This window comes from Cygnus olor, chromosome 8, assembly GCF_009769625.2.
Source record: "Cygnus olor isolate bCygOlo1 chromosome 8, bCygOlo1.pri.v2, whole genome shotgun sequence".
In the NCBI taxonomy this organism is placed as follows: Eukaryota; Metazoa; Chordata; class Aves; order Anseriformes; family Anatidae; genus Cygnus; species Cygnus olor.
Window position 1 is genome coordinate 657212 of NC_049176.1, and position 16554 is coordinate 673765.

The following is a 16554-nucleotide window of genomic DNA, read 5'->3' on the forward strand; positions in this document are numbered from 1 at the left end:
GTTTTTCATATGACTACCAGAAAATATTTCTTTTAAATTAAAAAAAAAAAAAGGTCTTTATTCAGTGTAACACAGAATATACCACATTACTATACTTCCCAAATAAGAAATAAAACTCTGCTATAAAAGAAAATCCAGAATTTTTTAGGAAACCTTCCTACAACATCAGGAAAATATAGAAACACATTTATCTTTAAAAAGTAGTATTTAGCAAATAGCGTTCACTTTGTAATTCCACTACGTAGAAGCAGATACACCATGGATTGATTTTGTGGGGCATCTCTATAATGCTCCTAACATCAGATTTTATAGTGTGCACAGCCTTGTAGGATGAAGAATATTCTAACAGCACAAGACAGGTCATGCAGACAGCGCTTACACAGCACCTCTTAGCTATGCCATCTTTTGTATCTAAGACAAATGGACACCTTTGTAGACCCCTAGCCTATCAAGAAAAAAAAAATACCGTGCATAAAGATTGGAGGATTTAAGGGGCTTAATCGGTTATTATTTTGGAAGGATACTGAATAAATGCTGGCAATCCACTCTCAGGAACCAAAACTCCTTAACTACCTCAAAATAGTACAGTGCATCTAAGAACTACAGCAATTGCTTATCATTTATACTATTTCATAACGTCTCTAGTATTTTTTATGATCAGTATCAGAGAAAAGAATTATCAGCATAACCTTTTAAGACACTTGAGAAAAACCGAGAGAAAATATTAATACTTCTAAATATTGATTAAAAATTATTGATTATTTGCTTGCAATAACACATTTTCACTGCAATTTCTATTTAGTACTTAAATGCCTGTTAACAACAGGTTTATTCCTCAGAAAACACTTGGTTTTCCATTTATTATTAATTAAAACTTGAAATCATTTTGCATCCTTCTGTTGCATGACAAATGTCTTCCTGTAGGACAGGTTCTATCAATGTACCCCAAAGTTTTTGAGTCTTACTAGGGAGGAACTGACAGACAGAAAGCAGAATCATCAAAAAGTCTGGCACAAATATCCTCAACTAATGATCATACAGTAAAATCTTTAAGTAAACACAAACCTTATCATCATTCATTTTTTAATCACATACTGAAGTCTATTAGAAATGGTGGTTCCACTACCATGTTTTTAAAAGGAGTGCCGAGTTCTGCTGTTCCTGCCAATGTTAGGATTTTTACTACATGGACCTAAGGCAAGGTTAAGTGAGCCAAGGACGTTATTTTTTCTGGAAAGAATTCAACAGACTCTTCCAAAAAAGGCAACCGTCACTGTTTCAACACCTGCCTTGAACATTAACTACTTACTCTTCAGAACAAACCAAAAGCTGCTCTCTTTGAAGTACTTAGGACATGTCAGTCTGAGGATTCAAACCAAAGAATGTTTTATATATTTAGGAATATGTCAACAAATTTTATATGAACACTCACTACACAGCCTACCGGGTAATTAAGAAACTGCTGCCACAGGCACTCTGTCTCCTTACTTCATCTTCTTCAGTGGTTACTTTCAGAGGTTGCAGAGTGGAAAATGTGCCCCAGCTCTATTTCTTCCTGTTGTTGTGAGGACATTAAAGATGACAGCACCAGAAACATCCCCTGCTGCTGAGGTCATCTACATGCCTTGCCACATTTCTGAGGCTAAATTTCCAGGCCTGACAGGGAAAATCAGTTTGCAGGCCCAAAAGATACCAACCACAGATAGCAACCACAGTGAGGAATGCAGTTCAAAAGGCCCTGCAGTCAGAGGGACCATGGATCAAGTGCAGTATCGTGCAAATCTGTAACCAAAATCTGAGAGTTCCACCAAGGAACAAAACATTGTTTAGGAACATATTTTGATTACATACACTACTACCCACTGCTGACCACTGGAGGAAACAGGGGTTGCAATTTTCTTTGCACGGTACAGAAACAAGGAAACTTATATCCCCATCCTGAGGAAAAACAAACAAAAAACCTTTATACATCTCTTAGGAAAACTTTCTGGTCTCACAAAAATTTCTCTTGCAATTCTGCCATGGTACTTCAGGACATCAGCTACCTGGCATAAGTGCTAAATTGTGCAAGTTTCTGTTCCTTAGAAGGATCATGTCTCAGAAGCAACCCTAAGTCACCTCAAATATATACACTGGTGCGCATGAGCACTGCACACACTCAAAATAGCGTCTTCTGTTTCTTATTTCACCTATTTCCTTCTCTCTTTTTAAAGCTTTATTGCTTTCTTTTTTTTTTCTTTGAACCTGATCCATTGGGGATATTTATTTTGTTTGCTTTATGACATTTTAAGCATTTAATGTAGCTGTAATTCAGAACACCCAAGTAGGAAGCAAGCTCGTAATTTAGCCTTAAGAGACAGGTAGGCACCTTTGGGAGATGACTCAGAATACAAAGTTTAGTCTGCAGCATGAATCAATCCCTCCCCTCACAGAAACAGCCCCTCCAGCCCAAGTGACAAAGCCATCATAATGTAGAGAATGAGAGAAACAAATCAGAAGGAAAGCAGCACACTTCTTATTTTTATATAGTGTCAGACCTGTGACAGAACAAGTAGGAAAGGAGTAAATCTGCTCAGAATAAAATTAAAAAACTTGAACCAACTTTCAGAGCACCCCACATAGAGTTTAGACTCAGCCAGTGGTTTTTGATAACATATTTTGATGGGCTTTGGTCCCCTTATAGAAAAAAAGTGAAGCCATGAACAGAGAAATACCAGGTACTCTGAAACTCAAAAATACTTCCTTTATTGTTCAAAAATTCGCATGCAGCATAATCACCAAGAGAACAATTCTCTTTGGTAACAGGCTAAGAGACATGCTGCTTTTGAAATAAGATGCAACAAACATGCTGCACATTTGTGAATCATCTATCAGCTTTCATATTCCCTACCAGCCACAAAAATAAGATGCTTTCAGGTAGTAGTATATTTTTTCATTTTCAGTTTAGTGTTCACTTTTCATTTTCAGTTCAGTGTTCTCAAGACCACTTACAGTCATCACAAAATTCCGTTTTGATTTTTCAAATTTTTTAAAACATACATGTTAAAGAATCAGCAGTTTCTTATCTACATATTTTAATTCTGCTTCCTAGGAGATGCTGACTTCACCAACTACCACAGATCTTGACAGGAATTAAGGCTGCTCAGCTCTTTCTCGGGATGAACACAGAACCTTGTGGGATCACTCATGCACATTTATATGCATCTAGAAAGAAAATCCTGGGATTTTCCATCGAAGTTGAAACCATGTCAAAGCAAGTACAACTTTCAAAACCCCCATGGGAACAGTTACTAGAATGATAAAAAAGGAAAAAAAAAAACACATGAAGGGGAAATCTATCTGCAAAATTTAGGGCTCAGCAGGAGTTTATTAATCGTACACAGATAATTGTTCACTCACCTGACATTAACCTGACATCTAACATCATCTTAATAGATGCAATTCACTGAGTTGGTCTGAACAAAATAAGGCAGCAGAAGCTTTTTCAAGAATTCTGTTTCAAGTTAGCCTCAATTTAGTGGAAGGAGAGGAGGGGAGAATTAAAGCATATCTATGCAACTGCAGCTATAGTTTCCAGTGGAATCAATGACTCAGTAACATGACCTGTTGTGATTTATCTCCTCCACATCACTAACACCAGCAGTCTGCCAAAATCTCCTGCTTGCTTCTGTAAACTTCCACTAGCTAAAGCCCCCATTTACTGAAGCAAGTGAAGACAGGATGGTGCCATGACAGTACAGAAGAGACAAGACCAGCACAGATACCTGCTCCAGACACTTCAGCCTGGGTCTCGGAACACACTCCGGTCTCTAAATGCCAGAATATTATTTCTTTCCTTACTCTTGCAACTTGGTTTAACATAAAGTGATGAAGCCTAACTTTTGAAAGATGGCTTAAATCACCTGGGACAGGAGAGGATCTAACATGAGCTATGTGATATACTCAGCAAACCAAGCTCCAAAAAAAAGTGCAGGGCTTAAGCATCCTGTGAAAGGAGAAACTAAGGCACACAGACCCGTCTTGCTTCTGAAATTTACCAGCAAATTGGGAATTTTGAAATACTTCTGCCCAAATAAAAGTGCTTTGCACTGAAAGCAGAAGACAGTTCTGTATCATGAAAGTTCCCCGTTCTGGGACATCACACTACCACCTATAGACTTTTTTGCCTTTAACTACGTATCACTTCACAAGCAAAAAATACCGTTTCTATTCTGTAACACCTTCATGAAGCAAGCTTTGAATAAAAAAATAAAAAAAAAATCTAAGTATTAAAAAAATGCCTTACTAGGGTTACTGTGCTCTTCAAATTTGTTTTTACTGAATGCAGCCAAAGCATCACTTTTGAACATGTATTTACCACCCTGTCATTTCCTGCCATCCCTGCTGACAAAATTCTTCCAATCAATTGCGAAGAACAGAAGAACCACCACATGTAGCCTGAGGTCCCCCTGATGTATCTGGGAGTTAACCAGTTACACAGACTAGAAAAGCAGCATTCTGTAAGGGGGTGAATCAGGCCACATGACAAAGTCTCTAGGGAAAGTTACTATTATGAAAAGCACAATAACATTTACTGTTAACTAAATACTGTTTTTAATTAGACAAATAACGTTATTTTCCCATTCTTTCAAAAGGCAAGGAAACGGTGTGAAGAAGAGAAGGGGGAATATGAGCTCTGCCAAATGGAAAAGGGCAACTATGGGATTATTTCCAGCTTCCAAGTAGAAGAATGATGAAGATTTAAGCAAAAAAACAAACCCAAGATTCTACAGAAATGTAAATGTCGTTTTAAATTCCTCTTCACACTGTTACACAACACTGAAAATCTACAGCACTTTACTTTGAATAGTGAAAGGTCACTATTTATACCAAATTTATCACTAGTCATGCATCTCCTATCCTCCCTCACTCTTCTCCTAGCAGAGCGCTCTGTTCACATCTGGGTCTGTTTAACAAGTGATTGGAAATTTAGCCTCCTGATTTCCCGTTAAATACTAGGCACGGAAAAACAAATAGCACTTGTTTTTCAGTGAGTTTTGTCAGTCATCCAAAATCTAGTGCAAACCATAGAACAGCCTGTGGTTTGGTGGCAAAGACCCAAAATATGTGAACCATATTTTAATGAAGTAAAAGGAATAAACCAGCTATTGGATGAAATAATAAGAACATAGCTTTTTTCTTCTTAGAAATACACAAATGACTAATAATTAAGGTCTTAATTCTATCACTTATTTTTCCTTACAGCTTTTCTTCTCTCTTTTCAAATCTCAAGACAAGAGCCCATGATCTGGTTTTGTATTTATTATCACTACTGTTGTTTCCCCCCCATTTTACAAACTTAACACATATTCAGTCCTTTTAAAGGGGATCTTCTGAGTAAGGTTATTTGCTTGCTAAGTATTTTTGCATCTGTAACTTACTCATTCAATTGCCTGAGTAACCAACACAGAGAAAGAGCTGAAGCATCACATTTGTAAGCAAACACTATAAACAATCACGTGTGTACATATATATATTTTTATATATATATAATCTATTGTAAAAGTGATTTCTATCGGGAAATCAAAAAGGATTGGGTCCATTTTTTCATTGATTTAATTCTCACTAGTTTCACTTGCCCAGCAAAGATATTCCTAGGCTATAAAAACAATCGAGAAAGTTACCAAATCTAAAGAAAGAAAACACTAGTGAGCAGCATCTGTAAAACCCTCTTTCTGGGCAGCTCCATAAACCTTTTGGTTTTCTGCCAAGACATGTTCTCAATGAACTGCTTTTAGGGAAGGAAAGAAGTAAGGACTTGAGGGGAAGAAAGGAAATTATTTTGTTATACAGAAATTTAAAAGTGTGGTGATGGCAGAGGTCTAGTAAGGTTTTTCTCCAAGATTGACCCGTAAGAGGATCACAGGTAAAAGTACTTTCTGCAGGTGTTGCCTAGCTTATGTAAAATTGAGAGCTGTTATAATCTAACCAAGCTAATCCCCATTGAGGACGTACTTCCCACTCCATCCCACTGACCCTTTCCGATATAGTTTTGGCATTTACTTCCTGCTGAGAAAAAGAATTATTTAGCACAGGTGCTAAATATTCCCCTTGCTGAACTGAGTAGACATTCCCATCTATGCGCTGCTCTTCCTTGAGTGGGCTGGTGGTCCAGCCCTGAAAATCTTCTGTTGAAGATTTTCTCTTCAATAGAAAATGCCCAATCCCCAAACTGTTGAGTTTTTGTGACATGTAAACAATAATCCAATCAGTAATATGACTAAATACAACATTAATTGAAGTGATGATTTTCAATTACTCATGTTGGGCAGAGTTCAAGCACTAAGCCAGTGCTTGAACCCAGTTTTAGGTGTTTTCAGATTGAAATACCATGATGCTTAGGTATGTTTATATTTTAACATGGTCAGAATAAACTCAGGACTTTCTGTACTAAAATCACAATAATTTTGCCAGCACCACCTACTTAACCCATCAAGATATATATATATAATTCACGTAGACTCTGAAAATAATCCTGTGTATGCTAGATGCAGCATTAACACCATACTGTGTAGTCACCATACATTTACTTTCTGTAACTCACATAGAAATTTGCCTTTTTTGACACTCCCACAACTTCAATAATTACTCTCCATCCTGCTGCTCTTTCCCGGTTAACCTCAGAGAACTCAGCTACAACAGTGGTCAAAGCTCAAGATACCTTTGCTTTACAAAAACACTTGTGCACTAAAACAGTGCCGTTAGAAGACACCTGACCTCCTTATCTTGCACAGCACTGAAACGGCATTATGTACACCAGGCAAATACAGCATTACAAGTTCTGTAAACCTTACTGTATCACTTTTGACTTAAGGTTATAAAATATATGTAAATTTTACTTGTTTACTGCCACTCCCTTCTCTACATGAAGTAGTGCCTTTTGACTCTCAATATTGCAAATTAGTATGTCAGTAACTCAGCTGAATATAACCAAGGCAGTTCAGAGTGCATTCAAGAACTGCATTTATGTTACTAACACAGTAACTTATTTACTTTGCAGCAAAATAATTGTTATTTAGATCTTGTATGTCAGTTTTTAACAAGATGCCAACATTTTTTCTTAAGACCATTTACTAATGCTTTCTCTGCTTTATAGGTGGGAAAGAAGCACAATGACAACACAGTAAGGCAATGGACAAGTAAACAACTCCCTTTAGCACCTCTGCACTGTTCCAGAGAGCTTCCTCCAAAGTACCATAAGCATCACTCTCGGAGTATTTTCCTTATCACCCGTAAGTTCCAGAAGTTAACAATTAAACTTCTTCACTTACCTAACTAGGGATCAATCAATAAAACTGCACAATTCATACTTTACATACAGTATAGTAATAAAATTGTGAATGATTGTATTGTATGAGAAGCCTGAAAAAGGGGCTGGAAAGTCAATGGTTATCCTGCCTAAGGCTTCCATAGAGACAGACACAATAGTTATGATACTCCTATGGTATGCGTGACACAGATTTCTGTTTTGAGCATACAATTCACGGACATCAAAAAAGTGTTGTTGTTTTTTTAATTTGAAATCCTTTATGATTCAAAATATTCCATTTTCTGTCTTGGCTATACATTTAATGAGAATGAACAAGACAGAGCTGCAGAAGTACTCTTATAAGCCAAGTATTTTCAAACAAGGGCCAATGAAGTGCAGCAGTTCTGCACTCTGCACCCCTTGCAGCTGTGATTTACACTCTTAAGCTTAATTCTCTGAAATTTGCTCAGGGCTCTGGCAAGGAGGTATGGAATCTTTCCACTACTAGAGCTGAAGCAGTATGTCCATCTGCTCCACGACTCACCTGGAAATCAGAACCCTTGGTTCTGCAAAGGGGCAGGCAGCTTCTTCAGGCCAGAGGTAGTCCTAGTGACTGCAACCTGGCATGGCCTGGCACAGACAAGCAGCCGTGCTGCAAAACTAGAGCCGATCTATTCCTCTTTGGAGTGTTGCACTTGTCCACGGGTGCTGTGGTTAGGACTTACTCAGCATTTCCCATAGTTTTCTGTGATGCATGATTCTGTGCTCTTTTTTCAGAAACTGGTTGGGAAAGCAGTGCATTTGGCTTTGTGAGCAGGGCAGAACTGTGAAAAGGCAATGGACAACCATCACAGGTCAAGCCTATTAACCCAACTGTAACAACTACTGAGAACAAGATGTGGGAAGGCTTATGAGACCCTGAGAAGACATTTAAGTTCATTTATGTTTGCTGCAAAAAATACTGTCTTAGACAACACATAAGATGAAAATGCCAGTGTGAGAGGGACTCCGAGGACTAAACTTGGGGCAGTACCCCAGTGGTGTTTTTTTTGTTTTTTTTTTTTTTCCCCAGGAATCTTGTTCTTCAAGCTCCTTACAGAAAACAGAAACCAGAATGTGGTGGAAGGAAGACTATAAATTATTTACATGGCACTTGAGATCCCAAATTGTCAAGGAGAGCTCTTCAGATGTTTAAACATGATTAGGGACAGGTCAGCACTGAGAATTTGTTCACTCCTTGCAATGGAAAGGCCGTATCTCCTATCTGAACAGCTTACTGTGAGCAGTGTTACCCCTGTACCACCGCTGTGTGGTGAAAGGACAGTGTGAGGCACCACAACTTCCAGCCCTTACCATCACCAGTGGAGCTGAGGAGGCTAGAATACGGAGGAGGAGGTGGCTCAGCCCCACCAGGGGGGAAACAAATCTGCAGCATCTATCAGGTCCTTCTGCCTCACCTGAGAAACCACCCAGCCCTTCTTGCAGCATCAGTGGCCATGCTTGCTGTGGTGATGCTTGAGGTCAGACAACTTTTTTGGCGTGAATTACAACAGCTGATGCTCAGCTCACATTTTCGCATCTTTTTTGTTTTCAAGCCTGTTTCAAGCCAGAAGAGCTTGAAACAGTTTTCTGAAGCAAACACTTAGCTAATCATATGGTTTTGGCAGCTGAGGCCTTAGGCACATTCCTATTGTTCCTATGCCTTACTGCAGCCCACTGAAGCCCTGCTGAGCCAAGCCAAGCAAGCCCAGTACAACCACAGTCTGAACGCTGGCACGATCTGCTGAGCGGAAACAGATGGCTCTCAACAGAAAGCCTCTTCACTTCCAAAGCCAAGGCAAGGCAAAGGAAGAAGGAAAATCTGAAGTGGAGGAAAAGAGATAGCTGAAAACAAATTAGCTGATATGAAATGGGAGTGATGATGTCAAAAGTAAACTGAAAATATGACCAAGTCTTGATTAACTGGTAAAATGTGCTGATTCTTTTGATCAGAAGAGGAGTGAGGACTCTTATCATCATCTTGTTCCTCAGTCATTTTCTGAGCAGACCTGAATTGTACTGGTTGCATTAAGGGCATATACCAGGAACGGTCAACAAGAAGATAATAGTTAAGAGTCTCTAACAGATTGAGAAAAACTGAGATTGTGAACACCTCAGAATACAAGCCAACCCATGTTCTTTACACCAGTCAGTAACAAATTGCACTGGAAACAGGATGGAGTCCTTCGCAGTTCGAAGTACCAAAGGTACTCCTACTCTTGTACTCTGATGACAGGAAAAAGAAATCTATCCCTGTGAGCAATAGGTCTCTTGGTGCACTTAATGGCGTCACCATCGTATCAGGTCAACAAAGAGAAGTATCCCTTCCCAGTGTGCTAACTGCTGCAGTCCTGACCATCCTCCCCTCCTGCAGATGTGCAGTGACCCCATTAAGCTCCCTTCAGGTACTGCAGAAGCAGTCACTGCCTACCACAGTCAGCTGTGCTGGAAGAGCAAAGTTAAACCCTATAAGGATATAGCTAAAAATAATCGAGATTAGTTCTGCAATTAGAGTTGAATACAGTAAAAGCTGCAACTGTAATAAAGACGACTCATGATTAGACATGATGTCACGCATTAAAAATGTAATCCAAACAACTTGTCTGTTTCACTACAAATAGCAAACTTGAATGTCCTGGCAAACTGTATGGACATGATTTACAAATACTAGGTAATATTTGGATCCTACATTACAAGCAGTGCTCCAGTCTTTCTGAGAAATAAAAATGACTTCATTCTGGGCTTAGCTTGGTCATTTCAATAGACCAAGCTTCATTAGAGACATAAACCGTAATTGTACATATTGAGCTCAATACATGCAAATTCGTGTTTGGTCACAGACCCTACAACTGGCATTCACCTGTAATATTTCTCATTGCTTTGAGGCTTTTTGCATTATATTATCAAACTTCTAATTAGGATTGGCAACCTTTTATAACCTCACAACTTTGTGAACTGGAATTACTGCTGGTGTTAAAAAAAAAAAAAAAAAAAAAAGGTAATTTTGGTTCCTTTTTCTTGAATTCACATAACAGGTAATTAGGTACTTTTTCCCCAACTGCTTTGCCCTGCCACCTAACTATACCCCAGAACCCTACACTGAAACTTGACCTTGTGTTAACTTTTCTTTTCTAAATGTATGTTTAAAAACTTTCCAAATTAATGCCACGAACTCAGTGTCTTGTAAGACGAATAGCTATGAAACAGAGCAGGCCGGAGGACTGTGTATACTTACAAGGAAAACTCTTCGGATTCCAGGTGCCAGTCTTTCTGTTTTTAGCTTCCAGTGCAGAGGCAAAGGAGAGTTGAGAAGAAACACCAGAGGCTTCTGGTGAATATGCACGGATGAAATTGGATTCAAGTGTAATGTGACCTACAGAGAAATACAGAAATACATGATTACTTCCTTACAAGTTTCAAAATCAAAGTGGAATTTGAAACGATGAATCAGAGGTCATTTTTATATATATTATGGCTTCCAGCACTAAGACCTCCTGACCCGAGATTATGGACTAAACTACTTCCCAAAAAATCAGTCAACAGAGCACAGATAAAGAATGAAACGGTTAACATTCGTGCTTTATGCTTGCAAAGCACTGCTAAAGTGTTTAAGAAAACCTTGGCAAATGCTGATGAAAAATAGCTTATGCAAAAGGTCAAACCACTAAGCTGAGAGCTGGAGAACAAGGAGATAAAAAGAATTGCAAAGAAAACTCTGATTTCTGATGGTAGCCTACAAAGCTGGCTTAGAGCAGAAACCTCATCTGCTAATGCTATTAGGGCATAAATCTAACCTGCAAAATATATAAAACTAAACAAACAAAACAGAAGAAATAAATCCAGAAAAACAAGCTAGAAGTACACTAGCTTATGGAAGGTATTCCAACAGAAATTTGAACATACTCAGGAAAGAAATTGCTCATCTTCAGTGACAGAAAAGTGTACATGGAGAATATGGTCCCATGGCATCACAAAACTGAGAAAGGCTGAAGAGATGACTCTTTAAACACCCAGTTTGTTCTTCTGGAAGCCCTTCCTGCCCCATTCTGCATGTCACCAATGCTGCCCCTAGAGAAAGGGACCAAGGCTGGGCAAAACTCAGCACATGAAAAAGAACAACAGTGTCAGTTTTTAGAATACCACAACTTGCAATTGAAATCACACCATCTTTAAAATTTCTAAAATGTTTTTTAAGCAGCCAGTACTTGGCTTGATAGTTCATCCTGCTTTATAGAAGAAAAGCATTAGGAATACAAGTGAGGGGTCATACAGCACGGACACCAAGAAGGCGAGTCTGTCTCACAACAGCGGGTTGCCGCTAAGTTCACTGACGGAGAGCCACAACTCTTTGAAAAGAGTAGAAAAGGAACAGAGGGAGCAAACATGAACACAACCACAAGTTTCAGTGGTTGCTCACAAAATTGAGCATACAGGTAATTCAGAATGAATTTTGCCTCCTGCTAGAAAATCTGAGAGGAAACCTGAGACACAGCAACCACTCCGTATTGATTACTGTTTTATTCTTATATAGTGGTAGTGTCGGTTCATTTACAATTAAAATAAATGCAGATTCATCTAATTAGATGAAAGCTAGAGACCAAACTGAACATTAGCTATCCTCGATTGTTTAAAATCTTTCCAAAAGGGGGAAGAAAAAAAAAAAAAAAAGCCTTTTTTTCCCCCCTCTACTTCCTTTACTGAAAAGCTCACTTTCAGTGCAAAGTGAAAGTCAAATCTAGGTCTCAGGTCTGACAAGCACCTGGAGGGCAGAAGAAAATCAAAAACTTTTTCTGCTACTTAAAAACTTACAAAGAAATGACAAGCAGTTGGCTACGTGCACCATGCCTATCGGTTAGCCTATGATTCCATGCAGAATTTACCTGACTCTTAAGACACACTGAATGAATTATCTTAAGTAACCACAGTGGAACAAGGTGTCAATCCCCACTGAACACACCTCTAGGAGCAATTCCATATTTATAGTAAAAACAAACCCAAACCCAAACTATAACTCAATTCCAAGATCCATTGCCAGCATCTCCTTTTCCTGCCTCCTGTGGCTATGGCTTTTTCCATACCAAGCAGCCACTCCTGATACCAAGTTAGAGAGGACCCAGTGAAGGCTGGAAGGGTTATCGGGATGCCTGGGAGAAAGGAGGCAGGAGTGCCCCTCCATGGTGCTGCCATGCTGTGGGGGGCTGGAATGGAACCCTCCAAATAAAACAAGTCCCAGTAAGCAGTGTCTGAGCCTCTGCTGCACCAAGGTTTTCTTCCAGCATGGGCTGCGAAAGGCACCTGCTCCCAGACACTAACCTCTCATTTCTTTAAATTTTTATTCCCCCCAATCCACCTTTTTCTCTTTGAATGAATCCAGAAACGTATAAGGTTTCCCCATGCACTTTCTCTAAATGAAATTTTACCATCAACTGGCTGAACCTGCACATCCGTTCTAAAGAAATAACATCTTGTCTTTTCAGAAGCAAGCACACACTGGCTAACGCTCACTCTGACTTGAGAAAGGCTGAGCACCTCCATTTTCCAAGTAAAGGTAGTCAGATCTCCAAGTGCTTGATCTCTCTCAGCAGGAGGCCTGTTTGTATTTATGTATTTCCAAAAGAAAACATTAAGTACCACAGATTACCATGTCTTCCGGGGACTGCCTTTCTTTCCATTTTCTGCCTCAAAGGAATAAAATATCTCCCTTTAGGAAACTGCATGATATTAGCTCTCTGAATGCTAACAGGATGACAGAGACTTCATATGCCAAACAGTCATGATCTTAGTTATAGCCTGATGCTTTAAAGCAGGTTTTATAAAGCCAAAGTAATTCTTTTAGCTGAAAAAAAAAAAAAAAAGTTTTGTTATTTTTCCCCCCCAAGGCTCCCCCACTTTGTTGTTCTGTCTAGAAATGGAAAGAGCTGAAAGTAGAAAGGAAAAGGTGTTTAGACCTGTTATTAAATTCACTGCCAAAAAAAGCTTTCATTAATTCTTGTGTTTTTTCAGGTGTAATCACAGCTAATCAGTAATGAGCTGTTTAAACTATTAAATATAATTACCTTGTTCTGGGGTTATGTAATATAGTTTTCTTACAAAGCAATAAAAATTTTGTAATCTAAATTTACCAAAGAAGCCAAGTTAGCCAAGTTTTATCTTTTGTAGTCCTTATCCAGCAAATATGAGTTCAAATTTTTTTCAATTTTTTTCAACTGCAAATGGCAGGAAGTACATTTAACTGTAAACTCTCCAAACTGTCAATGAGAAAATCTGCTGTGCTAAATGCGGTGAACATTACATATGTCCACTCTTATAACGTGAATTCATTGCCACATTTTCACAACCAAAGGAAAATTGGTTTCTTCTGATCCCAAAGCAAGTAAAGGCTAACGTAAATGTTTACAAAGTGAGCTATAATAAGTTTATGTATTTAAATAACCAAGAATAGAGAAACAGTAACAGCATCCTGATATTGGCCAGTAGGTGCACTTAGTTTGGGTTTGCACTCTGCTTGTGCTTTTATCAGAATGTCAAGTTAATTCAAAGAAGATGCTCCTACTAGAAATTTTAAAAATTCTTGCTCTTTCAAACCTCTGGTATTTATTAAAAACAGAAATGATGACAAGAAATATAACACACTTCATCTCAGAAATAGTTAGGCCAAGTCCTTCGGGTAATTAGAAAATGGAGAAGTATCTCTGTTTCAACTGATCTCAGACAGGTTTATTCAAAGCCAACTTCTCATCAGACAACACAGATGTTTTAGACTTCATGAAGATTTCTGCCTGTTATTTTGGTCACATGAGAGCATAAAACGAAATCATACCACCTTAGTGAGAAAATCAGACTCTTTGCGACTGCATCTCCTATTACATTTCCTAGTCGCTATTCCTTTAGGCTTCAGAAATTAAATATGCATATAATGTACACATATGGTTATTTCCATACAAAGTTTGAGTCTTGCTCAGAAATAGTGGTATATCTATGCATGCCTTTGGCTGGAATTGTAGCATAAATTATATCACATAATGGAATTTTCCTACACTTCTGAATGAAAAATGCAGGCTGATCTTTAAGAAAAGTGCAGGACTTGAATCCAAAATCAATTAAGTTTTCATAAATAAATTTAAGCGTTCTTGTAAAATTTTTCAGAATAAATGTGATTTTGCATTCCTGCACTCATTTTGATCACGAGCAAGACAGCAAATCACATTATGTGGAATTCATATCCCTAGTCCCGGACTTGCTAAATAATACAGTTCACATGCACACGCTGCTGCAGCAACCTCTGTCACTACACTCCTTGGCAAATACATTCCCTGTCACTATACTTCTCAGAGTCCTTAGCACCAGCTAGGCATTTTCTGGTTAAGAAATCCCACAGAGCTGCTCAACAACTGCTCAGCACCATCTTGGTCACATTCTTTCATAATTCATTTTTGCTTCAGAGCTAGCTCTGATGATGAGCACCTGGCCAGCTTAGCCTGAATGCAACTGTTCCCCCTGGGAAGGCCTATCAAAGGAAGTCTGACAGTGTAACTGCATCCACACCTAGTATTTAGAATTGCCCCATCATCACCTGTGCTTGATGATACACAACAGTGTCACCTATTATGGGAGACTTTTTCCTGGTCCCAGGAGAGATTTTCTGGGAAACCGCTGGGAATGCCTCTCCCACTCCTACCTTAGAGACTGAAAAACTTAATAGGACTTTAAGTTGTTATGAGCTCATGACATTGACACAACGGAAGTACCAAGCTTAAGCTATAACCAGCACATCCAGCACAACACTGCCCCTCTGCCCTCTTAAGCTTTCTGTTGCCGCACCAATGCTCCCACCTTACGCCTGTGTGACCATCCAGCACGGCCTCCACCGCTGCAAGGGGTGGACAGGCAACAGAAGACCCTCATCCCTACTCTCCAGCAATATCTGTCACCAAAAAGTCATGTCTGTTAGAGTGTCTAGGAAACCGTATATTTGCTGAATCCTACACGGTGCTCTCTTTTCCCAGCCACGTTTTCCTCCTGTCTCATCTTAGTTTGTGAGCTCTTCGAGGCACGTCCTTTCTCAAATGTCTAGACGGTTCATAGCACCTTCTAAACACCGCATAAATTAATAGAAAGGTACTGGATCATTTCAAACCACCAAACAAAATGTTTCTAATTAATAGCATAAGAGCTAACTAGAAATTTTCCCTTTCTTTTTGTATTTTCACTGGCAGATTTCATATTATTAAGTACGTATGTTAAGCACTGCCCAGAAACCCCGGTGGAAACCAGTCCTCCATGTGTGCGGCTCTGTACAGCCAGATACAGAGACCTGGTGCAAAATCCTGAACCCACTGAACTCAGTGGTAAATTCACTACTTCTCTGAACCTCCCAGTGCAGCCTTTCTACTTTTTTAAATGATGTATCTAAAAAGAGATATTCTCCACCCATTCTTGGAAATTCACACAAACCTACAATACATGCATTTTGTGCTCCTCAGCAACGCACCACCACAGCCAAATCTTCTGCATCTCAGAAAGCTCTCTCTATATGAGCAGTTTGGTCAAACAATAACAAGAGAAAATTAAACCAGAGTCATTAAATGTACTAAAGTGCTTTTAGGTCACCTAGTGCATTTAACAACCAGCTGCTATGGCTCTGTCCACATTATTTTTAAAACATATAAAGGAACAGCACGTTAACCAAGCAGACAGCAGCATAACAACTGTATGGGAAAATAAGACCATGTGGTCCAACACATCTCTCACTCCTTGCGAAGGGCTCATTTGATTACCAAGCTGATGTGTAGCCAGCATTTTTGTTGTGCAATCGGTATTAGGCCAGACCTTCTGGACACGTGTGTCAGCACTGGCTCTTTCAGGAAGACTCAGCCTCGGGAGTTGTTTGTCAGAGCAAGCTGCTCTTCCAGGCTCAGGTCTGCCCCTCCCAGTCTCCTTTGGCACACACTCGCTCCTCCAAATAAGTGACTAATTTGTGAGGAATATGACAACTTGGTCATAAGTAAATATTAAATATTAAGGCTATACTAAAAATCTGTAAAACAAAACGTACAAATTCACAAAAAAGTGCGTTACAGCAAGAAAGGATGTAACTATGAATAGGAAATTAACCACAGAGAAGTTTTGCCATTTTTTATTGAATGAATCTTTCAATATGTTTTAAAACTGAAAAAAAGAAGACTTCAGGAAGACACCACGTTTTATAGGTGCCATGCCTTTTCGAC

General features: G+C 39.0%; 1 protein-coding gene across 3 annotated transcripts in view; it reads right to left on the reverse strand.

The window, feature by feature from the left end:
• Nucleotides 1-16554, reverse strand: part of TGFBR3 (transforming growth factor beta receptor 3) — a 119219-nt gene that overhangs the window by 38357 nt on the left and 64308 nt on the right. For all 3 annotated transcript variants that reach the window (XM_040566226.1, XM_040566224.1, XM_040566225.1), the window contains exon 4: nucleotides 10563-10700. In XM_040566226.1, the coding sequence (XP_040422160.1) occupies nucleotides 10563-10700 (138 nt within the window). The remainder of the gene's footprint in view (nucleotides 1-10562; nucleotides 10701-16554) is intronic.